This window comes from Strix uralensis, chromosome 4, assembly GCF_047716275.1.
Source record: "Strix uralensis isolate ZFMK-TIS-50842 chromosome 4, bStrUra1, whole genome shotgun sequence".
Lineage (NCBI taxonomy): Eukaryota > Metazoa > Chordata > Aves > Strigiformes > Strigidae > Strix > Strix uralensis.
This window is the reverse complement of record NC_133975.1, coordinates 29,931,691-29,957,921: the sequence shown is the minus strand read 5'-3', so window position 1 is coordinate 29,957,921 and position 26,231 is coordinate 29,931,691. Positions and strand designations below refer to the sequence as shown.

Below are 26,231 nucleotides of genomic sequence, written 5' to 3'. Positions count from 1 at the left end.
TTAACTTGATACTGTATGCCAACAAAGGATGTGTCCTTTGACACTAGTGGGAGAGATTTCTACAGGGCATCTCACAGTACTGTTTATTTACTTCACACATATGTACGTGTGTATATACATACATAGTTACGTACATGTAAATTATATCTGCATTTCAGATACCTGTTCATCCAGTGCCAGATCCTTTAGTACATGAAGTTCTAAACTTGGCTTTTAAGCACTTTAAACATAAGGAAGGGTAAGTTTCACTTGTGTATTTCAAAATATTTTGTGTGTGTTACCAGCCTGTGCTTGGTTATTGTGATTGTTTTCCTTTGCCTCACATGTAACATGTTGGTGACTGTACTGTAGACACTGATATCTTTTAACTGAAAACGTATCTTGAAAGAATATAGCTGTGTTCGGTATGATGCTGAGTTTATTTTGCCTAGAATATACAGAACTATTTGCACAGCCAGCCAGCGTAAGAAAAGCCTGAGTTTGGATAACTATAGTAAACTTCCTATGCAGAATATGTTTCTTATGTCCACTTAATGAAACTATGTCACTTTAAATGCCACTCATGAATTTTATGCTTGATTTTCATTATTTTTATGGTAATAATCTGTCTTGCTGTGGAACAAACTTTTTGTTTGTAATTGAGAACATGCTTGGGGTTTCAAAGAACAAAGTTGTATTTAACACCTTCTCTTTTTTCTTCTTTTCTTTTTTTTTTTTTTTTTTCCTCTTTAGGTATTCAGGAACCAACACTGGGAATGTGCATATTATTGCAGACTTATATGCAGAAGTGACAGGGGTTCTTGCTCAATCAAAGTAAGCTCAGTCTCTGACTCTTCTTGTGTTTGGGGAAAGATCGCTCTAGACTTAAAGACTATTTAATAATATAGCAACATTTATTAATGACTCCAGTAACTAATCCCTTAAGTGTCAAGTCTAGTCAGGTGTAGTCTGGCTTCTCAGTCTCATGTTCCAGCACAATAAATTTGAACCAGTCAGGAAGTAATCTTTAGTACAATACTGAATTGCTTTGCTGTCAACTTGTAGGTGCAGGGAAAGGACGCCTAGTATCAGTCAACAGTTGTTCAGTTAATGAGTATATTCTAGTGTGCTCATCATCATAGGCACTCTTAAATGCCTAGATTTTAAGTATCAGGGTTCATCTTGCTTATGTTTCTTTTACTGTAGGTGCTGTTATCATTAACAGACTAAAGAAATTGGTTCAAAATTATAGACATCATATAAAAGTAACTGAGAATGTAAATAATTGCCATCTATATCCCTTGTTCAGGTTTCAAGCTGTTAGGAAGAAGTTTGTCACTGAATTAAAGGAACTGCGACAAAAAGAACAGAGTCCTCATGTAGTGCAAAGTATCATCAGTTTGATTATGGGAATGAAGTTTTTTCGAGTAAAGATGTATCCTGTGGAGGATTTTGAAGCCTCATTTCAGTTCATGCAGGTAAATGAATATTACAGAAAACTGAAATGTGCATGATTTTGATTAAGTCATGAAGGTACAATGATGCTTGCTGTGCTCAGTTGCTCACTCTGCTTGTATGTCCTCCTTCATCCTTTTCTGTTTAGTTTGTAAGTTCTCAAAGGTATGAAACATTTGTTTCTCTGCAGTTTGTGAGTACCTAGCATAACGAGAACCCATTCTCAGTTGTCTCGGTAATGTGGCAAACCTGTAATATATTCATTTATTCAAGACTAAATGAAAATGGGTAGCAATCAAATAATTTTCTTTCTTTATGAAAGCAGTGAGTTAAAGAAAAAAAGTTACTTAATGTATCTTTTTTTGACAGCTGAGATGTCAAGAAGCACTTTTGTTTAAAAAACACTTCAGTTAATTTTCAGAGAGACTTAAAATCTCTTTGTTTGCTTTTCTTGATTGTGGATTAAAAATTCTAATGAATACTCGCCCATTCCACAGTAACTGAAGTTATTGCAACTTGGTCATAGATTTTATTAGAGCCCATTGACATTGATCTCAATCCTGAAAAAACTAACATACACATAGGTACTTTAGATTGTGTCCAGAGTGGTCTGTTTGGTATAGTGGAGTGTGCAAATGTGTATGAATTATTATGGATTACTACTGTAAAATTTACCTTGCATCAAATTCATCTTGAAAATGAGAATTAAACTATTATTTTCTAATAATTTCAATAGAGATAAGCATTTATTTTTTAAAACTTCAGAATAATCTGAGCGGTGGAGTCCCCATCCCTGGAGGTGTTTAAGAGTAGAGCGCTTAGGGATGTGGTGTAGTTGGGAACTGTCAACATTAGATTAATGGTTGGACTGGATGATCTTCAAGGTCTTTTCCAACCTAGACGATTCTGTGATTCTGTGTGATTCTGTGAGGAAAAACTTGCATATTTATTTTCTGAGTACTCCTTATATTCTGAGTAGAAAGTAAATAGCTATCTGGTATTACAAACATTCTTTCAATTTCTTTTTAATTCCTGGTAAAACAGGTTTTAAAGTTCCCAATGTTTTGTAAATTTGATATTGTCAAGGAATATAAGACTAACTTTAACATATTTCATGTTTTAAATTCAAAGTGACAGTTAATGTCATACTGTTAGTGGTTTTTATGGCATAGTGATATTTGTCTTCCTTTTTCTAAATATTTTACTAAGGAATGTGCTCAATACTTCCTGGAAGTAAAAGATAAAGATATAAAACATGCACTTGCTGGTTTGTTTGTGGAAATTCTCATCCCTGTGGCTGCTGTAAGTATTTTTATTTCTTTTTTTTCCCCCCGCTATTCCCCTCACTTTCAATTAGGCTCTCATTGTTAAAATTGCTTCCATTAATCCTCACAACATTACATTTTCAGAGATTCAGAAAGACTATTAAGTAAATTACAAGCACCTACATAATCTTCTAAAGGGAAATGTGTCAGTATGATTCGTGTATTAGCTAGTTTCGTCTTTTTTTCAGAACTGCTTAAAATTGTCTGTTTTCTAGACTTTATCACTAAAGCACTGTGTAATCTTATACTTGCTCTACAAATTTGAAATTTCCTTAGTTTAATATTTGTTCAGTATTTAATATTTAATGGTTTAATATTTATTCAAGGGTCCCACTGACTTTTCTTTATTAGCCGAAACCTGTTAAGTTTTTTCTAGAATAAACAGAGATATGTAACATTTTTACAGTCCGATAGGGAGAGCGTGAACTCCTATGTAAGAAGAAAGAATGTAGGTTTTGGCTAATTAAATAAAAATTGTTTGTAGAGGTGAGTGTTCACTAGATGTAATCCTTCAAGTGGAAGAACAATCATTTCCCGTATGTGTTTTATATCTAAAGCCAGAAATTTTACTCAGCAGCCATAAACAAGAAAAACACCTTGATATCATCACAGTGTTGGATGTAACATTGAATTACAGGATGTACCTGTAACATTGCTTGTGAGAATGCTTTTGGTCAGGACAGGTTCCCCCCCATCCTCTCAGGCTGCTTCGCTCGGTTGTGTAAAGCTTGGTCAACCGGTCAATGAGAAGTTATGGCAGCTGAGTATATTTTGAGTTGACTATTTACTACAAGCTCAGAAAGTTTATCGTAGTGGATGGATACTTGCTGTAACTGTTGTCTAAACTAATACTTGTATTAGCAAATGCTAGACCACAGTGCGTTCAGCACACTGGCCCAAAAAATGGCAGGTCATGGCTCCATGTTATGACCAGTTATAGGGGCATATCTTGCTATATATAGAGAACTGGGACTTGTAGATCCTGTTTTGTAGAATGGAATCTACAAAGACTAGCATGCCAGGTGGGGATCTAAGAAAGCTTGTAGGAAAAGAAAGATAAATCTCTCTGAACTCTGTGTCCTCTTTTAAATGGTCTGCCTTGCCCTGAGCCATGGGGAAATGCTTCTGTCCCTTCACTGGTCTCAACCTTCGGATTTTCTTTAAAAAAAATTTTAGAAAGGAGACAATCTTTCTTCTTAAGGCATGACCACAAAGAGGTGGTAGTAGCTGTTTATTGACCAAAGTCTTGATCTTACCTGGTCATATTTATTATATTCTTCTAGAGAAGAATTTCTTGTCCTGTTAAAAAGTGAACGCATTTGTTGTTTTGAACTCCATAGTTGTTTGGTAGTTGAAGTAGGGGTGCATAGTGAAAGTACTTAGCATTTAGGCAAACACAAATATTAGTTTGCAAAATCATACTTTAAATATAGTGAAAACAGCACGTACAGTAATGAGGCAGAAGCAGCATTTAGGAATTGGGACTATCTGGTGGTAACTGTGGAGACACTCACACCGGCTGTGAAGAGCATGTGTGTTGTTTAGTGGATCACTTCCTACAAGCATAGCCTGAATCAGCGCTTTAAATGCTTGGTGAGGGAGGCTTGATCTTTCCTTCTGACTCATTGAGTCTCTAATCACTTCATATAAATGGAGCTTCTTGAATAGAAGGGGAGAGCCCTATCCCAGATTGAGATGCAGTTGAGAGGGTTAGTCATTTTCTTGGAAGATGTGAAATGCAAGTTTGAATCTTTTTGAAGCAGCTGAAGGAACTGAAACTAGATTTTCTGTAACTTGGATACAAAAAATTGTTTAAGTGAGAAAGCTCTTGGGTTTTGGCATTGTGACTTCTTTACTGTCATTAGTCATTCAGGCATTTTTAAAAATAGGACCTGGTTTGGACCCTGGAGGTATGACGGATGACAACATATTTTACAGCAGGGAAGTCAAGGCTGACCTGTAAGCCTAAGATTATATCCCAAAGCAACAGTGTGGTTCTGGCAACAACTGACTGATTTCTTATGTGGAGCTAGCAGGCTACTGATCAATTTACAGCTTAAGAATAGCAAAAGATAAATAATTGGGAGTATGTAGGAAGTGATTTTAAAACATAAGTACTTTCTCTCTTGTTCTTTTTGGATTTGTATATGTTACAGAGATGCTACACTCTCGTTTTTATGCTTCCCCATGTTTTCAGAGTGTTCTTAGCAAGGTGGACGTGATGTATCTTTTAATAACTTTGAATAATAAAAACTATCAGAAATTATAGGGAAATTATGAGTATAGAGGATCTCTTCCAGAAAAGCTAAGCTCCTCTCCAACACCCACCCCTCAATTTGATAAATAAAGCAGAAACACAGTACAGAACAGCAGGTTGAGAATAACATTTAAATGGATCATCACAGGTATCCAGAGAGCAGCCTAAGAGGCTTGCAGAGGTTTTGATAAAGAAGGTAGATGCCTGGTTTGTGGAAGGAAGGCTATTCTTTGTGCAAGGACAGAGTGGATAAAAGAGGTGTAGGGCTCTATGTATCTGTTTCATTAATTCTGAAAGCTGAACAGAGACAACTTACATGGTTGACTGGCTGGTAATCCTGTGTATCATCTAAATTTTCAGAACTGGAGTATGTAAAAAAAGGGGAGCATTGGAGAGGGGAACAGTGAAAAAGTTACAGATTATAAGCATTATTTCATATATTTAAAAAAATATTAAGAGTTTCACTGTAGTTTTTGTTAGTTGGTGTCTGATATTTTTTCTTCTTTAAGTGTAGAATACAGTCCACATTCTTAAAATAGTGGGTTTTTAATGGATTTTGGGTTTCTTTTGTTGGGATTTTGGGTTTTTTTAACTGTATGGTTGTAGTATATGACATGATTTCTTATGCTTCTGTTTATATTTCAGATAAATGCACTCAAATACTTACCTAATGTGAGATTTAACTTTTGAATGTTCTTGAATTCATGGACATCTTAATGTATATTTAAATTGCCTTATGTATAAACTTTTAAATCCATTTATGTGTGTATTTTTTTTTAATAGGCTGTTAAAAATGAAGTGAATGTGCCATGTTTGAAAAATTTTGTGGAGATGCTTTATCAGACTACCTTTGAATTGAGTTCAAGAAAGAAGCATTCGCTGGTATTTTAAAGAAATATTTCAACTTCTCCATTTTGCTTATCTTAGACTTTTAAGCTAGTACATTATATGACGAAAAGCTAACAGCTGTGTTAATTTAAATCAACTCCTCGACTCAAGTATAATTAAATTCATGCTGTGTATGTGCATTTGCTCTAATTTTGATTTGTTTCTTTGTGCAAGATATGTGCTCTGTTATCTAGCTTGTGAGATTGTCTTGAAGTTAATGCTTGTTTTTGATTATTTTAGTGGGTTTTAGCACAGAGTTATTTAATCTAATGTCTCTTTTAAAAAGAACTTGCATTCAGGGAGCCTGTGTATTTAAATTATGTTTAATTAAAAGATGGAAGTGTCAGACAAGACTCTTCCAGGAAAATAGCAGCCTGTTAATAGCCTGTTTTCTCCTCTCTTCATCCACTTTGTTTTTCTTTCTCCAGTATTTTTTATTATCTCTTTCGGATATAAATATCTGTGGGTTTTTTTTCCCCTAAGACTGCATCTTAGCAATGATTTAAATCTCTTACTAATGCAGTATTTGGTAATTGTTGATGACCATGGCTGCCATGTTTCAAGTTGATTCACTTCACTTTGGTGGAAATGTAGAGCTAAATTTTGCATCACAGTTGGCATATCCAGTAAATTTAAAATTACTTCTTTTCACTTTCATGTTAGGGATGAGCTTTACTTTCTGGTATTCTGAGCATATAAAGCATATGTCATTGTACATGGTTAAACTCCTTGTGTAAGACTAACATAAAGTAGTTGATGTTAGTATTCACAATGTCATTTTATTTATGAAGTCAGAAACATTGTTACATCAAGATTACAATTTACCTATTCATCTTCATTCTAATTTTGCTCCATAACAAGATAATCTGCAGTCAGATTTTGTATTAGTCACTGTTACATATTCTGTTAAAGTATGTGATGTTTAAACAAATCTTACATTACTAAAGCAAAGCAAAGTCATGCTAGTCTGCATATTCACAGACTTTATTAAATCATACTTAATTCCTTACTAAAAGTAGATCTTGAGTAGAAGTAACATTTTTGACAACTTAAAGTCTGTCTCGGTTTTTACTGAGTTGATGACGTTTTTCCTAAATATTCTTCTTAGACACAGTTCCCTCTCCCGCATGTAGGACCCCATGAACTGAATCATGTGGTTGCAGGAGAAGAGTGAATATTGTATGAAGGGTGAGATCTGCTCTCGGTCTTTGAGATCAGGCCTTGCTAGTGGATGAGCTTCACCGTGGTCCCACTGTCCTGGTCTTACAGCTCTTACAGCACATAGGTTATACCCTGGACACCATGCCTGGCACGCATGTCCTAGTGCAGGGGAAAGGCTGCTGTGCAATGCTAAAACTGCAGGACTGAGAGACAAGAACTGACTGTGTGTCTCATTCACAATGTACAAGACTTGGGAGGTCTGCAAAGAGCAATTTGATCAATTCTTTTTCCCCCCTACTCATAGGCTTTGTATCCATTGATCACCTGCCTGTTGTGTGTCAGTCAGAAACAGTTTTTTTTAAATAACTGGCACGTTTTCCTGCAGAACTGTTTGTCACATCTAAAGGTAAGAATCCTTTTCAATTCAGGAACTGTTGCAAATCAATAGCATTTATTCAAATATGTTCTCAGCATTCTTGTGCCAAATAAAAAGATGAATATTTGGCTGTTTAAAAGGACACTGTGAAATAATTTTTTTTAATTAAATGTCTTAAGTCTCCACTAATATTAAACTTAGTAGTAAGTTTTGTGATGCTGTATAATGCTGGAAATAGATGTGGCCCCCTTGGGGACTGTTAGTTTTATTGAGTAAAATCTGCAGAAGTATCTGCTAGTAATGTATAGTAAGTGGAAAATTTCTCTTGTTCACTTACTGAAGGAATAGAAAATGAATTGGGAGTCCAGAAAAGAGATATCTACAGCCTGTGATGTATATTTTCCAAGTAAAAATTACAGTGTCCCTTTAACTCATGGCTTCAGTTGATAGCATTGTAAACATGAGTCGGTTGATAAAGAGATCAAGATACTTAGAAAGTAGGGATTTGTTTTAGTGACTTTCTTGTAGCATTAATTGTTGTACATGTTCTTTCCTTAATTTTGATTAACATAGTTCATGATGTCGCCTAATGTATGATTTTGATAATTTTAATAAATTCTTTGATCCATCTTCACAATATTCATTTTGGTTAGGTATGAGTGACAATTCCAAAGCTTATTAGTAACATACGTAAACCAGCATGAAGTCGAAAGGAAACAGGTTTAGCTGCTTGGATTGTTTTTTAAGGGTCATTTTGTTTTCATGACATCTTTCACACCTTTCTGTTGCTTGTTGGGGTTTTGTATATTTTTCATCTAACATTGCAGTTCTTTTGCAATATTTGCCTTAATTTTTGTTGTTTTTTTGCTTATGGAGGCTGCTTTTGCTTTTGTTTTTAAAGCTTTTAAAAAAATTCTTACAATCTAGGAGTTGCATTTTGCTGGCATAATGTCCATTGCTGATAATGGATGTATTAAAACCATAAATGCCAATGAGTTTAACTGGTAGTTGCTGAGCATGCATTTTATATTTCACTTAGTTTTGTTAACCACTAACAGCTTAACCCATTTACTGTAAGGCTCTATTCAGCAGAAATTCTACATATGAATTTCTGCAATTCAGAATTTGCAGTGTTACGATGCTGTGTCATCAATGAGTAATTTTAGGATATTTTATGGCTTGGTTTAATTTGGCCCACCAAATGCTATTGGTTTTTTGGGTGCCTACCTTGTTCAGAAACTTTGTTGACTTTAATCTTGAAAAAATACACCCCCACTGTCCTCATGTGTCTTATGAATTAATGTGTTCCTTTGTTTCTGAAGCTAATTAAATGCATGCACTCTGTAATAAGTAATCTCATTAATTTATAAATCTGAACTTCACAGCAGTTTAGTCTTTTAGATTTCCCCTTCCCCGTTTTATTTCCTGATTTCCTAATGACTAAAATTATTTTATTTTCAGTTACATAAATATATAAAATGCAATAAGAATTCCAAATCCATTGTCCCTAGCGTCTTTGTTGTTTAATAAAGTAATTTTGAGAGTAACTGGAAGATACTTCAGAGTACCAAAAAGATTCATCCACCCCTACTGTATTAGTTAAAATTAACTAATTAATGATTGAAATAACAACACTTAAACTCTGTCGTAGAGATATTCTGTGAAGAGTACAGGCCCATTTACAAGTTGCCAAGAGGTAATGTAGGTCATGGATTCATGGTGCTCACTTTATTCCTTGGTGACTGCCCAGTACAAACTCTTACCTAGCAATGAACACCATGTGGTCACTTTGGTGACAGAAATGAGCAATCTCCCTTTCGCCATGCTGTGAAAGTTCACATCTTCGCAGTTGCTCCATAGTACCTGATGCATAGTGTATTTGTTCCCTACCTTACCCTGTAGTATTTTGGTGCTATGCTGTACTTGATAATGCTCCTCAGAGTGCTTTGAATCCTAATCCAGTACTAGCAGTATTTATTGCCCTTGTAAACTCTTTGTACTGGATTTCAGTGCACATTACTTTCAGTTATCCTCAAAGCAGGCTTATTGTGTGGGGAAACCATCCTAGGCTTGCTTGAAAGGAGGAAGTCCAGGGATGTGGACTGATGCAAATAGCAGTTAAGTGAGTTGTAAGAGTCAGTTTAGACCAGGAGTGCACCAAAGGGTGTTTCTTGGTATACATATAGCTGGCCTTGTCCCACAAAGCAGTTGCTTCAACACTGAGCCCAGCAGGGCATTTCTTTAACCACTGTTATGTAGGCAAAATTCTGAATTTGTTCAGCAGACAATAACACTGGGTCAGTATTGTAAAATATTTTGCTTACATTTTTGACCAGTATTTAGATTGACTAATTCTAGCAGGTTTGTCAGAAATCTGATAGATTCTTGGATAAAGCTGAGTTGTTGTGGTATCCTTACCACCTCTTCTGGAGAGAGGAAGAAGCATTTAAGAAAGCTGCTGAAATGGGAGAAAAGTGTCTGTCATTTTGCACCACTGTTGGGTGGAAAAGAATAATTTTTTTTCTTCACAGTTTAACCTTTGTGTCTGTTACCACAAAACCTTGAAAGTTGGAGGAACGTTTTCTGTCACTATAGCAAAACCTGTATTTCTACTGAATAGAGTCCTTACTAGACAGCTATCTCTTGTTTTTGTGCTTTTTTTCATCTAACATGCATGTGCCTTCCATTCTCATGTTTGTTATGTTTTGCTGTCTCACATTGCTTTATTTAGATGCCATCTAACAACAGTATCAGAAAACAAATAGAAACACTGCAGGTGAGTTAATATGTTGTTGTAACTCAGTGAAACGTTGCTTTGTCTCATGTAAATACTTTGTTTTGGTTTTTATGTTAATTGTTGTATTTTGTGCTTTCCTTTCTTTGTAAAACTGCAGTTAGTACTGTTAAGAAGCAGCAGGACTAAGAATAGCTAATGTTTCAAAGATCTTTTTTCTTGCCAGGGAGTAAAGGAGAAAGATCAGAAAATTATCTAATACCAGTTTTTCTTTGGGGGCAAAAATGTGGCTTTGTGAGATTGAGTATCAAGATCACAGCTGTTTTCCCTGAACAGCGGTTGCATGTTTCCACTGGAAGTAAACTACCTATTCAGTTGTATGTTTTTTTTCTGTTAATTCATTTCAAGAAGTGTCTTGCATGCGAGCAAACTTGAAAACATTTTCACAGTAAAAAAATGTGAAACTGATTTACTGTAACAACTTGCAGTGCACTAACTTGAAAGACTTTTACACTGTTGGTTTTGCAGGTTTTAAAAAGTAGAAATTGTTTTAGTTCAGAACAGAAGAAAAGTTTAACGTCAGTATTAAAAAGTACTTTCTTCAGTAAGTGACTACATTTGACTAACATGGAAAAAATGCTATTTTGTTTCTTGCCTTCATTGAGATATGTTTCATTGACTCATTTCAATGTGTCATGTAAGACCACTGTAGATTTGCTCTTACTTTTTTGGGTTTGTAACACAGATACAGTTCTTGGCAGCTTATTCCATAGTCTGCTGATACAATTTATGTTGAAAGTTTTAGGATTTTAAACAAAACTATGTCTGGAAAAAATAACAGATAGAATGCTTTAAAAGCTGACAGGCATCAGCTAAAAAGACTGAAATTCAGCCAGGTTGGTGAATTACATAGCCGTATATACTGTATTCTAGTTGCAGTAATCTCAAAGAGAAAAGGAGGTACTGACATATTAACACCAAGCATACAAGAAGTGTGCCATAAAATAGACACAAAAAGCCATTTTATTCTAGCATATTTGTTTAGTTCCTAGTCATAGGAAGAGATAATGAAAATTTTCAATGATTAAGAAATTAGAATTACTGTATTTATTTTATTTTGTAACCCTTTTTAAAAGGTGAATGCCTCCTTATACTTTTTTTTTTTTAAACAAAAAACCAAACTTTGTCATAACTAATCAGAAGTAGCTGTATTGGATGATAAACCTCCTAACAGATGAAATGTTGTTAACACATTATAAAATGTCTGCTAGCTATGCCATTATTTGATTATATGATTGAAAGCCAGTAGTAAATCTTTGGTTTTCTTCTGGACCTGTAAATTAAGCTCCCCTTTGGAATATCAGAAATAAGAAAATTGAAACATTACTCAGTTCTAGATGTCCCATTTCAGGTAGACTTTGATAATGCCTGCACCAATGAATTCACCAGCCTACTTTGAACATCAAGAACTGTTGGCCTGTAGATTAAATATGATGAGTAATAATATGGTTTTTTGCTGTTGATTAAAAACAAAGCTCTCACAGTTTCACCTTCTTGTACAATTATGAGTGTTTGCTTCTTCCTCACAGAAGCACTGCTGGTAAATTAACTGGACAGTGGGACAGTTATCTGTCTGAATACTAAGCAGGGACAGATGTAACTTTTTACTGGTTAGATTTTGTCTGGATCACCTTCTGAAATTTACCCACTGCCTAGTTGCAGGTGTGCTAATTCAGAGGTGATGGTAGGAACACATTTATGAGTGTGAAGGGAGGATAGAACAGCATTATCACTGACATAGACTGAGTTAAGTTATTCCCTCTAATATTCTGATAAATGTGTGTTATTTGTGAACTACCACTTTTGCCTTTGATTTTGTGATAGGCTTTTAGCCTTTCTTAAAGTAAGCTGCTGCCAAAACCAGTCATCCTGACCCACCAGTGTTAAAACCATCCAAATTACTCTCCTGTGTATAGTCTATCGCACAGATATGGCCATAAAATTATTTGGATCAATTTACTGGTGTGAATTGGACTTTCTTACTGCTAGAGTCAATGCAAAGGGAAGAGTGAGATTGAGAAGGAGGGAACCAAGGATGAGACTATCTCTTTTCCAACAGTATTTTCTTAGATCCACTTACACCTTTTGTGTAATTCTGCTATTCTGACTCATTGGCTTGTGGTGGAGGCCACAAAATGTGAAATTAGTTAGGCTCAAGCCATCATATAGATATGTCTTGAAACAGAGGGACATGACTGGAGATGGCAAAACGGTGTGTTTTGGAGGTTCTTTTGTTGGTTTTTGTTGGTTTTGTTTGGGTTTGGTGTTTGGGGTTTTTTTTTATATATTGAGAGAATGCCTAAAAAGACAACTGGGAATCGTTTATTCTGTTCATAAATTCATACTTATGGGCAATTCCACGAATCTCGCTGGGGACCTCAAGATTAATAATAGTCCAAGAGTTGGAAAAGGGATTGCTGGAGTTATATGAAGAATGTTAGTTACTGTTTTTTACACAGTTTAAGAGCTAGGAGTAGCAAAGCTAGACTCCTAATAGCATCTTTAAGACCAAAAAAAATGTATTTTTCATACAGTGCATAGTTTAAACTGAATTATGCCACAAGATTTTATATTAATTCAGGAAAAAGCTAGCTTAATTTTTACAATAAAAATCCATTGGGAGTAAACACTAATACAGTCCACAGGAAATGGCTACATTGGGTGCAGCCTGGAGTGCTTACCCACAGAAGCATCTTTGTGTGCCTGCCCTGTTTTGCATTCTTCTGCACCTCCTACTGTCTGCTGTCATAAACTGAATGATGGACTTAGACTTTGTGCCTGATCCAAAGCAGCTATTCCAATGTTTTAGACAAACTATAAGTTAATTTGCTATAAAGTAGGTATCCATTACCAATGGCCTTCTGAGAAAAGTTCTTGGAAGCAATATACTCTTGGTGTTCATCTCAAGAGGAATATCTGCTTTCTAGTTACTCCTCTGCTCTCAGAGTGAAAGATCTGTAAAATAGTCTGGAATTACTAGTTAAATATTCAGGTAGTATTGGAAATATGCAATATAGGGTTGTTTTTATTAAAACATGTTAAAACTTGTATTCAGTATTAAACACATCAGTTTTCATTGTTAAAAAATTGAAAGTATTCTTAAAAGTCAAAAGAGTAATAATAGAATTTTCTGAGTGTCTCACAGGCAACAGTAACTGTATTTTTCATTTATTTTACAGAATAAAGATCCCAAAATGTCCCGAGTTGCACTGGAATCTTTGTATAGGTTATTGTGGGTTTATGTTATTAGAATAAAATGTGAAAGCAACACTGTAACTCAGAGGTAAGTTCATTATGCAGAGGATTTTAAACTATTGATTGGTGGGTTTTTTTTCCTCCTAGTGATTTCAGAAGAGATCTTGAAACCAGCTCAGGGACGGTCTAGTCACGTAAACAGGGGAACAAAGACTTCGTCTTAAGAGAAAACCAAAAGAACTTGATTACTTTGATGAAGAGAAAGAATAGAGACTACAGTTGTCTTTGCAGGGATAGAAGAGGGCAGAAGAGATAAGAAGCAGGGTATTTATTAACGTTGAAAGGCACTAACAGTACCAGAACAAATAGGATATGAAGTGGCCATCACAAAGTATGGGATAGAAATTAAAAGGTTTTCTTTATAAATCAACATCATGAGAATTTGGAAGTGTCATTTGGATTTTGCCCTTCCTCCTGACTGTTACTAAGTAGTTTAAAGCAGGATCTTGGTCACTTTATAAATGAACCCATGATACTGTTGCCTGTGACAGCAGAGGGCTGTACTTTCTGTAGTTGGTCCTACCTGTCATAAGCTTCTGTATTATTTAGTAGTATCCCCCACACACACTCTTGTGGATTTGAACTGTAACATCTATGCTATTTTAAAAAGTTTTTTTATTTCTTTTTGTTTCTAAATTCTTGTAGCCGTCTCATGAGCATTGTATCAGCACTTTTTCCAAAAGGATCACGTAGTGTGGTCCCACGAGACACACCTCTGAATATATTTGTGAAGATTATTCAGTTCATTGCTCAGGTAAGAATACATCTATGTAGAGCTAAAAGAATAGGATGAACATTATTGGAAGAAATGTAAATTTAAGGTTAGTTTTTGAAATATTTATGCTTAATCAGTGGTCTTATATCTTGAGTAGAATTTCCCTAAATATATATAACAAATGACTCATTCTGTTTCTACTAGTGGCAAAATTATTTTACTTAAACTTCAAAAACTGTTGTGTATGAACATTATGATGATTAATATTTACATTTATATTGCACTGTTGTGGGTGTGTACATATATATTTTAAAATACAGTAATATAATTAGCATATCCATTATAACATTTTTATAGGGCCAAAGCATTCAAACAGTAGTATCCACTTATATTTAGCCTGGAGACTAGCCTCTGTAGACAGAGGAAATATGCAATGCATGCAGTAGTGTGTATTTAGTATCGCATTATGTGCTTCTGTTGTCATAATATCAAAATGCAGGATATGATCTCACAAGCTAAATTCTCATTTATCTATAACCTTATAGATTAGAGACGTGTTTTTCGGTCTTAGATGGCTTGTCTGTGCTTCAGCTTCCAAAATTATTTGCTTCTAATCACACTGGGATGAGGCAGGACACACAACCCTTCACTGTTTATATTTGTTTCCTAGGGCTCCTCTTTTTATCACTAATTTTTTGTTATCTAAAACAGTTTAGCTCATTTGTAGAAATGTGTTCGACCTGAGCCGAATTGTCTGGGAATTTTTTCAGGAGAAATGATTCAACCATATCAGGGGAAGAGCTGTGTTGAATTGTACTATATTTTAAAAAGAACATTAAGTTATAAGAATAAATTGGAAAAAAGGAACATTTTTCTAAATTTTTATTTTTTTAAACTTTTAAGACATGATACCCAGCACCTGTGCAAAGCCAAGAAATTAAACTGTGCATATTAACAGAAAAGAGATGATCATATGAATCTATTTTCCTTTATAGGAACGTTTGGATTTTGCAATGAAAGAAATAATATTTGATCTTCTTAGTGTTGGAAAATCGCCTAAAACCTTCACTATTAATCCAGAGGTAAAAAAAACTTGTTTGCATGTAGTGAGAACAGGGCACTGCGGGATATTTTGGGGGGAAAGTGGTTAACTGTTTTTGAGCCAGGGTGAAACCAGGTTAATGAATATCTATCTGAAGGGGTGTTCTGCTAAAACTAAAGTAGTAGTTGTATTCATACACAATTGCTGTTTCATTTCCGGTGAGTAAGCTAGCAGCAGTACTACAGTTCAGACTAATTTCAACAACATTTTCAGTAAGTATGTGTGAATTTTTGCTACAGTAGAACCATAAAGACTTTTTTCAGGGAAGTTGTACCTAGCTTTTACGGTTCAAGATCCCGTTTAACAGATGAGATGTTTAAGCAATGTCTGTCTTCAGTATGTCATTCTCAAGATTCATATTAAGTCCTTCAGTGCTCTGTACTGTGAAATATTTGGTATGTTAGCCTGTGCCAAGTCAGTTAACTGGAATCAGAGTTGTGGGGATGCACTAAAGCTTTAAACTTTATTCTTGTTATTTTCGTTACCCTAATATGTAACATTTAAATAATGCCTGTCCTGCTGGAACCATACTGATGTCTGTTTGAAAGAGGAAAAATGCAATGCATGTTTTGCCTCATTGTGTTACTTCAATGTTATAATTTCTTCTGTTTTCTCTTTCCTTTTTCCTCCCTTTTTTACTGTTGAAGAGGATGAATATTGGCCTTAGAGTCTTCCTTGTCATAGCAGATAGCTTGCAGCAGAAAGATGGTGAACCACCAATGCCAACAACAGGAGTTGTTCTTCCCTCAGGAAATACTCTGCGTGTGAAGAAAATTTTTCTTAATAAAACACTGACAGATGAGGAAGCAAAAGTTATAGGTATGTTGTATTCTTTTGTAAGTTGGCATTCCAAAATGTGCATATATGTTCTTAATTATTCTCAAGCAGCACTTTTGTGTAACTTTAATTCTGTATTTATTTTGTTAGTGAGAATCTAATGATAGTCTGTTTTAACAGAATTGCTTTGATTCTTTAGAGAGGTCTTCTAGACAATATTGACCTTCTGGTGTCCAAGACTGAATTCATGACTTTTTTTTGAAGTGTTTTGCACTGCTGAATTAGAACAAAGAAGCCTGAGTACAATTAGTGTGGTAAATAGCATGGCAATTTTTATTCCCTTGATGTCACTAGAATGTCCCAAATGTCCCACTTCCCACAGCTGAAGTGGAGTAAGACAATTTTGATCCCTGTGCTGTATTGATCTGTGGATGAGGTAGCCATCACTAAAGGGCTGATTTAACACGTAAAATTTAAAGAACTAAAATGCTTAGAACTGAGAAGATGAAAAAGCAACTAATGCTTGTTTCTTTGTTTACATTCTTTCTGAAGGAAATTCTACTTTCATATAATACCTCCTACTACTCATTTAACATGCATTTCTTTTGACATTTAAAATGTGTATTTCATGTCATCTTTTGTACAAGAAGAAATTTGTCCTAAGTTGAATAAGTGGCAAATATTTTAATAAAAATGTGAAAGTTAAATGAGAACAAATGAAAGAGGTGATGGGAACTCTTTGGCTTTGCAGGTATGTCCATATACTACCCTCAAGTCAGAAAAGCTCTAGATAGCATTCTTAGGCATCTGGACAAAGAAGTTGGAAGGCCCATGTGCATGACTAGTGTACAGATGTCCAATAAAGAACCTGAAGACATGATTACGTATGTAATGAATTAAAATATTTTCACTGTCACATCATACTATTTTTATGCTGTAATGTTGCAGATGCCATCATTAATGAATTACAACAATTGTCTTTTTACTTGGCTATTAAGTGAACACTAATTTCATTAATGATAAAAAATTTTGTTAGCTCCTTAGTTTTGACATGAAATTGAAAAACATTTGCAGTGTACTGAAGTAAATTTTCTTGTTGTTTTGTTGATTGTAAACTGTTTTTGTAGGGGTGAGAGAAAACCTAAGATAGATTTGTTCAGAACTTGTATTGCTGCTATCCCAAGACTGATTCCAGATGGCATGAGCAGAACTGACCTCATTGAATTGCTTGCAAGGTAAGGGAAATGAAATTCTGCTCTTAGTGGATGTTCCTTTTCAAATGCTGTGTGTATAAGAATTTGTAAGTGCACTAGGTTAGGTAGCGTGAGTCCACTGCATACAGAATCTGTTTTTCCTCTTCCTGCCTACCTTCTGCAGTTGGTCAAGTGTTACAGGCCAGAGTAGCAGGAGGTAAATTTATCGTGAAGATCTTGCACTTCCTTTTAGAGAAAATTTTTTGAAAAGAATGTTGCTTTGTTTTTTAAATACGTCTTGTCTTTTTATTACTACTGTCATGCTCTCTCCCCCCACCCCCTTTTCTTTTTCCCTCCTATCGCTAATACTGTAAATTATCATAAAGGCATTCTTGTTTGACATGAGCAAGATGTGAGACAGGCACTTACAGGAAACTTTTTTTCTTGTTCTCTACGCTTTCTTTTTCCATTTTTTTGATCCAACGCTACCCATATTCTTCCATGTCAATTTAACTTGAATGTGCCTTATCAGTACTGATAGTAGTTGAAACAACTGGATAGCCAGGTGTTTGCAGAAGGGTAAACTGAGCATTCAGTGAGAATATGTAGTTGTATATGCAAACAGTCTTTATGTATTGCTAGATTGATAAACCTTCCTCTTTTTAATATTTTTATTTTTAATACAAGAATGGTCATGGTGCAGAAATACAGGATAGCTTTTAGCTTTGAAATTATGAGTTTATTTGCATATGTATTGAGTTACGTATATTAAAAAGTTAGTAATGATGTGGGAGAATAAAATTTTTCTAACACCTTTTCATTGTCAAAAATCACATAAAAGGCATGAAATATTAAGTAATAATACAGTACTGCATAAGTTTCTTCTATCATAGTGGGCTGAGACGTATTTTTAAGTATATATGCAAAGGGTTTTTTTTCCAAGTTTTTTCTCATATCCAAAGTAAAGCTGATTTGTCTGCAAAATATGCTGCAAATCTGTTCTTTTCAATTTTAATTTGAAGAAAATAACCTGTACATCACAGAATGCCTGGCTACTGAGCTCTAAGGTGATTGCTGAGATGCACGCAAAGATGTGCCTATATGAAAGACTTGACCATCTCTCTTGAAAAATATTTTTTTATTCTAAGCTTTGTGAAGTCTTGCATTGTTTTGCTATAGTAATAGTGCCTTCTAGTAGCCAGTTTCAGATGTATGCAGTGCAGAAAATGCATCTCCATGGAAATGTTCTACATTGTATAGTAAAGAAGGAAGAGTTAGCACCAAACTTTAATTTCTAAGGGCTGGTTAAGAGTATGCCAATATAGGGTGATGATACTGGTATTTTTTCTAAACAGGCTGACAATTCATATGGATGAAGAACTTCGTGCCTTGGCTTTCAATACTCTCCAAGCATTAATGCTTGATTTTCCAGATTGGCGGGAAGATGTTCTTTCAGGATTTGTATATTTTATTGTGCGTGAAGTGACTGATGTCCACCCAACGCTTCTTGACAATGCAGTAAAAATGTTAGTGCAGCTCATAAATCAGTGGAAACAAGCAGCCCAAATGCACAATAAAAACCAAGATTCTCAGGTATTTCTAAATAAGGTCCTTTGATGTTAAAACATGGTTTGAATGTACATACAATTTTATTAGTAGGCTTTATTGGTTTTGTTAAGTAATAAAACTTACTTTCTTACAGTGCTTGAAGATTTTTAGACCTATTATTTTAAATCTGAATTTTTGCAAAAAACCCCCACACTTTAAATATTACCTAAATACTAATTCATGGCTACATTTTTACTTACATCAAAAGTCATCATGTGTAACTGGAAATATATTAAGTAGGAGTAGTTAAACAGTAGAACTAGAAAAAAAAGCACCATTTTTACTGGCAAACAGAAAGGGTTCAAATAATTTAATTTTCTACGATATGTAAGGGTACTACTTATTTTTAATTTTGCCCTCACTTCATCATTCTCATGAAAAAGTGAAATAAGAAAGACTTTCTTGTGATACATGTTTGGACTGAATTCAGAGAGATACTAAAAAAACAAAGTAGGTGATATTATGCCATTCTCATAATGCAAAATTTGACTAGTAGCCAAACAAGATCTAAATACCTTATGATTAATTCTGCCATCACTAATAATGGAACTGTAGCTTGGTTGTGTTTTATTTTTTCTTAATTTGCTTGACTTCTGCAATCTTTTCCTTAGCGCGGTGTATCCAATGGGGCTGCCCATACCCTTCCTCTGGAGAGGACCCTTTATTCCAGTGTATTTCATGTGGTGGAAGGCTTTGCTTTGGTCATCCTTTGCAGCACCAGACCTGCCACCAGGAGATTAGCTGTCAGTGTTCTCAGAGAAATAAGGGCCTTGTTCACACTTTTAGAAATTTCTAAGGTAAGGGCTGATGACCCGTTCTTATGACTGTTTAATGAAACTGCTTTTATTTTGACTTTCTTTAAGCTTTTTCTGCTTTGCATTTTGTCTTCTGTAGAGTGATGACGAGTTGGCTATAGACGTAATGGACAGACTAAGTGCTACTATCCTGGAGAGTTTCATACATCTCACTGGGGCTGACCAGGTAGGAGAATTTTTATGTTAAGTTGGATGTAAGATGAGGTAATTCTGCAAAACTGTCCCAAATAAATTGTATCTGTTTTAAATGATAGTGTCACTGTGTTCATGCTATACTTTATCAGCAATTTACCACTTCAAAAACAAACAGCAAACCCAAACAAACAAAAAATACACCTCAAAAAACTTGAGGAATGTTTTGAGGCCGACACCACCATTGTATGCTTTCTGATCAATTGTGTGTCATTATGATCACCATGTACACACAGACCGCTATGTCTGTATCTGTTTTTTCTCATCTTCTCGTAGATTACAATTTCTTTGAAGCAAAGACCACTACCTCTTTCTACAGCCATACAGTGTCTTAACAGTCAGTGTGTCCTTTATCCATGATGAAAGCTGTAATAACTGTCAATGAATAGCAACTGAATTCTATATTTATATATTTAGCATTAACTCTTAAGTATCAAGGAAAAGCTCTTCTGATTTTAGGTTTAGGAAACAAGTTGGGATTCAGTAATAAGGCTTTTAGAATCCAGAATCTTTTGGAAGAATTAAGTCATCATGAGTGAAAGGTCCTTTTTCTAGAATTTACTATTTCCTAATATCCAGTTTCTTCCCAAACAGTATGTTTATATAACTGTCCACATTGGGAACTTCTGTAAAGACTCCATAAATTAAGCAATGTGTTTTTTCTATTCCAGATGTGGCTTTGACACTGATAATTTATTAGATATTTAACAATGAAGAGGTTGTTACTTCATATACATGGATATTAAATATTGTCTTGTTCTCTTTTTCCATGCATACAGACTACTTTGCTGTACTGTCCCAGTTCAATAGATTTACAAACTCTGGCTGACTGGAATTCATCTCCAATCAGCCACCAGTTTGATGTGGTCAGTCCATCACATATATGGATATTTGCACACGTGACTCAAGGCCAAGATCCATGGATTGTAAGCCTCTCAAGTTTTATGAAACAGGAAAATCTTCCAAAACACTGCCCAACAGCTGTAAGCTATGCTTGGACGTTTGCTTATACCAGACTCCAACTGCTGTCTCCACAAGTGGATATCAAGTGAGTTAATTTCTAAAGTAACAATAGTGTATATTGAATATTCTTTCCAGATTTATCATCATGTCATCATGTTTCAGTGAGGAGACATTATTTATCATCATATCATTATGTTTCAGTGAGGTGACGTATGGACTGTTAGTATTTTCTCTAGGTTGAATTCAGCTTTATATAACAAAAAATTAAAGCAGTTCTATCTGGGAAAAAAGTTATCTGCTATAAAAATTAACTTTGGCCATATTGTAGTTCAACAGATTTGAGTATAAAAGCATACATTATTGATGTACAGGTCTATTCTGAACAATTTATTCAGAGTTTACCATGTTGACAATTTTGGAAGCAATGGCATGTACGTAATTGAAAACTAAATTCAATAATAAAAACAAGTGAGACCTGGTAAGCTTTATTTACTGTACTGAGGGTTGTTTGGTTTTGTTGTTTTTTGTTTGTTTTTTTTTTTTAACAGCAGCCCTATCAATGCAAAGAAAGTGAATACTACTACAAGTAGTGACTCCTATATTGGGCTCTGGAGAAACTACCTGATTCTTTGCTGCAGTGCAGCATCTTCTTCAAACTCCTCCACCTCCACAGGCTCTGTGAGATGTTCCCCTCCTGAGACGCTGGCGTCTACTCCTGACAGTGGTTATAGCATTGATTCAAGAGTAGGTTCTTCTAATGCTTACTGTAAATAAGTCTGCGTGTTATTGGAAGTAGAAACACCTGAGGCTTATAACTGTCATGATTCTTTGAAACTGGTGTTATTTGTCTGAAAACATTTGTTTTACATTTCTGTAGTATAGTGTTTCAGTTCGCTTCTCCCAGTCCATGCTTTAGAGGCTTTTGTGCTTGTTTTTTATGGCAAAATCTAATCACATCATGAAAACATTAACCCAATCTCAAAGTCTTATCTAGTGGTAATGAGGAAATGTTTTATTTACCATTAAGGGTTGTGGGTTTTTTTTTTTTTTTGCTGTCGGTAGGTTTCTCCAATTCTGAGCAAATAACCTCTCACTTCAGTAACTGAAGCAGTGACCGGTTCAGGCATGATGCAGTATTTCTCCCAACCATGGACAGTTTTCTATCTGCCTTGCTTCATATCACCTGCAGAATTTTTTTTTTTTTTTCCTGCTGCTTTGCTTCTTTTTGTTCTTCTCCTTTTTGGCTTGCTGTAGAAGGTACAGTAGAGGTGAAGATAACTCATGAACTGTGCAGCATATTTTGGCAGAAACAGCCTATTCCACGTGTTTGTTACCAAGATCCTTTCCCTAAATCTGAGAAACTATAGACTGAAATCTTTGTTCTCTTTGAGAGCTACAATGGAGTCTAAGGAGTTGGACACCAGAAGTCTGCTTTCTCTCCCTAAGGAGGGCAGATACACCAAACATGCAAAGCATCTGTTTATCATATTGAGGCATTAATTGTCATCTGACAATGAAAATTCAATTATACAAGGAATGGAGAGTACTTAATACTACTTTACTATTTGAGAAAGTCTTTTTTCATGCCAAAGATCATAAATTTAATTTTTATCATTTTAAGTCACTGATCAATGTGAGAAGACTGGAAAATTACAGCAGATGTTTTAATGTCACAACACCTGATTGTTTGGTAACTAATTCTGTTTTGTTCTGGTTTTCTTCTTAGATCATTGGCATTCCATCCCCTTCGTCCCTCTTTAAGCACATAGTTCCAATGATGCGCTCTGAGAGCATGGAAATTACAGAATCCCTTGTGCTGGGACTTGGCAGGACCAACCCAGGAGCTTTTAGGTAACTGTTGTGTTTTATCTGTCTTTATGCTAAATGATTAGAAAGCTGGGGAATCAGAGCTCAGGAAAAAAGGTTTGCTTGCTTTTTCTTTTAAGAATTGAAAAAGTTGTGAAAACTGATTACCATTTTTTAGCATTTAGTGGTGTGATAAAGATTGTTAGAGGTTGTAATAATTTTACATAGTGGTCATGTCTGCATAAAGAAAGAGAAGTTAGTTGAAACAATATACATCTGACTTTTATTGATATTAAAGGCTGCCCTTGTGTGAAAGAACAGACTGTGTGGACTATTAACATTTGAAATGTTAATTATGATCATGTTTGTAAGAGTTACTAAGCTCTCCTTATTGCTATTGCCAACAAACATGTTTCTGAGCTCTCTATGCGTAGGAGTTTTGTGATAACTGTATTCTAATAAAAGATTTTTGGATCAAGGGGAATAAAATACCAGTTACAACTGTTTTGTGACTAGTGCTGAAGCTTCTGAAATTTGTGGCGCATCCCTCTCCCTCCCTTTTCTTTTCTTTTTTTCTCTGAGTAAAGTTCGTGTAACTTCATAACTAATACACATTTCTCATATGTTGTACTGATGACAAGTCCATGTGGGTACTGGTAACTGTGCAGAATTAAATCAGTGCCAAGTCACTTGTTCTGTAAATTTAATTTCAAACATCATGTGTAACATATTTGGATTCAGCTCATAATCCAAAACTTTTGGTTACCCTATTGTAACAAATCTTTATATAAATGTTGCATTCAAAACAGACTATCTAGCCATCGTGGCATTCCTACCTCAAGTGAAATTTACTTTTCTTCAAATCCTAATGTACTGTACTGTCAATGTGTGTTACAAATCCACTGAGGTGAAAAGGCAGCTCTATGCCAGGAAGCCATGAGTTTTAAAATGCATCTCTGCTACTGTCCTCAACTGATAATTCTCTTTATGGAGGATGGATAAAGAGGAAGAGCATCTGAGAGGAAGAAAACTTCCTGGGAAGACCAGTGCTCGGTATCAGATGTTCTCTAACAGCAGCCAACCTCTTACAGTGGGAAGTTATGAAATTGTACCATTCAATAGCAACCAACTCTGCTTCTGTAGATGAAACCAGGGATCACTAGTAGTCTTGGTTTTGAGTGAGATGCTGCTTCTCTCCAATCATTTGTGTCCCATATTATGTCAGATGAGGAGCCAAGGATGTATTTGAAATTGTAATGCCAAGTTCTCAGCTATAGCATTCTGGTTTATTCCTTCGATAATCTTCTAATTTTATATCGTATTTGATTTTACTCTCCTACCAGGAGTAAAGCAAGACTTTGTCCCATGACCCTGAAGATGTACTGAACAGTTTAAATCATAACTGTGCTCTACAAGTCTAGAAAATGCTTTTAGAAAGGATTTCACCAGAAATCCTTGTTTTTTAAATTAGAAACAATTCAGTAAACTTAAGAAAAAAAAATATAAATCTGATTCTCATCAGGCTTCTGATTTCTTTATTTTGGATATTATATTTTGTTTCTGATGACCAGCTTTTTTTCTCTGTCCAATGTGTGTACTCACACCAGATGCTAACTGTAGCCCAGCCTTCACCATTGCAGCTCTGCACTGATTTTATTGGGTTTTTTAAGCACTGTTCCTCCCCACTTGGTATGTTTTAGTCGGGATCTTTTTTCGTTATGGATTATATGTATATACAGTCCACTTAAACTTGCTAGAACATTCTTTTTCTCTTTTATTTTCTGTTAGTGATCACATGAACTTGTTTAGGTGTGTCTTCCTCTCCATTGGAATCTGACCCTTTGTTATGTTTTAGCACAAAAAAAAGCTTCTTCCAAATTATTTTCTGTTTTCTATGTTTGAAAGAAAGTATAAAACAATCCCTAACCATGCTTAAGTCTCTTGTAATTGAGCACGCTGCAGAAGTTTGTGCAGCTTTCTGAACACCCGGGCCTATTCTCTGAAAGAGAACCTTTGAATGATGTAGCAGAGTCAGTCATTTACCATGAAAACTTGGAATAGTTTATGCTTTTGATATGTCTCAATTACAATAGCACAGGAAGTAGACAAATGTGTCACACTCCAACAGATCTAAAGTGGAGGTGGTAGTTAATATATTAACAAAATTAAAGTAAAACCAATATGTTTACCTTAGTATTTTGTCTGCATAGATCCATACTACTGACCTTCCCCTTTCCTGCCCCCTTTTTGGACTCATAAGAGAGTCTTAGTTTGGCAGAAGGAACAGAGTAGTAATAAAGACTGTGGAGCTTCAGGACAAATAGGGAATGTAACCACAGCATCAAAGCATGTTGCTTTTCAGTTTTCACAGACACTAGTCTAACTTCTGTCAGACTTACTTGCCTTAAAGAAATAATCTTTATTAACAACTAAATCCATCACGACAACTGAAAGAGCATCGTATGATAAGCTGCCAACATTTTTTTTTTCCTAATAGTATCTATTTACAACTTAAGGCTTTGTTAAATGTTGAATGTGAAAATAAACTAAAATAGTCTGTGATAGAAATATGCCATAATATTTGGTGAATGCAAATTTAGTGGTAATTATTGAGACATCCATTTGGTAGTCTGTTTTTAAGTTAGGAAAATATCTTTCTATGAAACATCTCTAAATGCTGATTTAACTCAGAAAGCTACAGGTAAAGAAGGAAAACCTGAGGGTGTTTTAACATAACACTAGTTGCTGTGTAACATCTTTCAATTGAGATGTTAATTTGATGATTGTTTCTATCCTTTTAATTATTTTATTTTAATTCAGGGAATTAATAGAAGAATTACATCCTATAATTAAGGAAGCACTTGAAAGAAGGCCAGAGGTAATTAGATATTTTTCACTATATTCAGTACACAGTTTTAACTGTCTTCTCACAAATGGTAGTAAAGAAATGTTATGTTCTTTAATTTCTGCACCAAAAAACTGTCAGTATACCAGATAAAAGGTGAGATGTTACTTTTTTTAAACAATAGTGGGATGTTTACATGAGAAGAGCTTTGTGTTTGTTTTGAGCTTTATATTATTCCTGTTTCAATGATGGAAAAATAACTGTAAACTTTTCCATATTCTTTTAATTCTTTTTACCTAAGCATAGTTTTACAAAGTTGTTACTTTGTTTATATCATCAGTAACATGCCCACAACTGTACCTAAGACATTGAATTGAGTTCTGCCATCTACCAACTTTGTTGTGTTTTTTATTTTTTTAAATGAAAAAGACTGTAAGCTCACCTGACTGACTGCTCTGACTAAAAATTTTCTGATGGAGAGCATGTTTTACAGAAAAGTTTAGAAGCCTCAATAGGTATTCATAGAAATAATAATTTCTGCAAACACAGACTTGGAGATGGTTACTCAGTATTTTTTGTGGTAACTATCATATTCTTATTAGTAATAAATTTGTAATTAAATACAGATGATGGGAAGGAACATCACTTCTGTTTCAAAATGTTACTGGGCTACAGTGTGTTTTGTCAGTCTTGCATATGCAAATCATAGAATCACAGAACAGATT

The 26,231-nt window shown here is 34.9% G+C and overlaps 1 protein-coding gene across 14 annotated transcripts in view; it reads left to right on the top strand.

The window, feature by feature from the left end:
- The window catches only part of FRYL (FRY like transcription coactivator), a 177,509-nt gene that overhangs the window by 89,127 nt on the left and 62,151 nt on the right, over window positions 1-26,231 (top strand). For 10 of the 14 annotated variants that reach the window (XM_074866146.1, XM_074866149.1, XM_074866144.1 and 7 more), the window contains 20 exons: window positions 159-238; window positions 733-813; window positions 1,289-1,457; window positions 2,644-2,736; window positions 5,800-5,898; window positions 7,370-7,471; window positions 10,173-10,217; window positions 13,415-13,518; window positions 14,136-14,244; window positions 15,201-15,287; window positions 15,955-16,126; window positions 16,836-16,968; window positions 17,212-17,319; window positions 18,633-18,870; window positions 19,497-19,682; window positions 19,780-19,866; window positions 20,672-20,940; window positions 21,404-21,599; window positions 22,582-22,706; window positions 25,482-25,539. In XM_074866146.1, the coding sequence (XP_074722247.1) occupies window positions 159-238; window positions 733-813; window positions 1,289-1,457; window positions 2,644-2,736; window positions 5,800-5,898; window positions 7,370-7,471; window positions 10,173-10,217; window positions 13,415-13,518; window positions 14,136-14,244; window positions 15,201-15,287; window positions 15,955-16,126; window positions 16,836-16,968; window positions 17,212-17,319; window positions 18,633-18,870; window positions 19,497-19,682; window positions 19,780-19,866; window positions 20,672-20,940; window positions 21,404-21,599; window positions 22,582-22,706; window positions 25,482-25,539 (2,541 nt within the window). The remainder of the gene's footprint in view (window positions 1-158; window positions 239-732; window positions 814-1,288; window positions 1,458-2,643; window positions 2,737-5,799; window positions 5,899-7,369; window positions 7,472-10,172; window positions 10,218-13,414; window positions 13,519-14,135; window positions 14,245-15,200; window positions 15,288-15,954; window positions 16,127-16,835; window positions 16,969-17,211; window positions 17,320-18,632; window positions 18,871-19,496; window positions 19,683-19,779; window positions 19,867-20,671; window positions 20,941-21,403; window positions 21,600-22,581; window positions 22,707-25,481; window positions 25,540-26,231) is intronic. The other 4 variants (XM_074866151.1, XM_074866142.1, XM_074866143.1 and 1 more) reach the window with 2 other exon arrangements.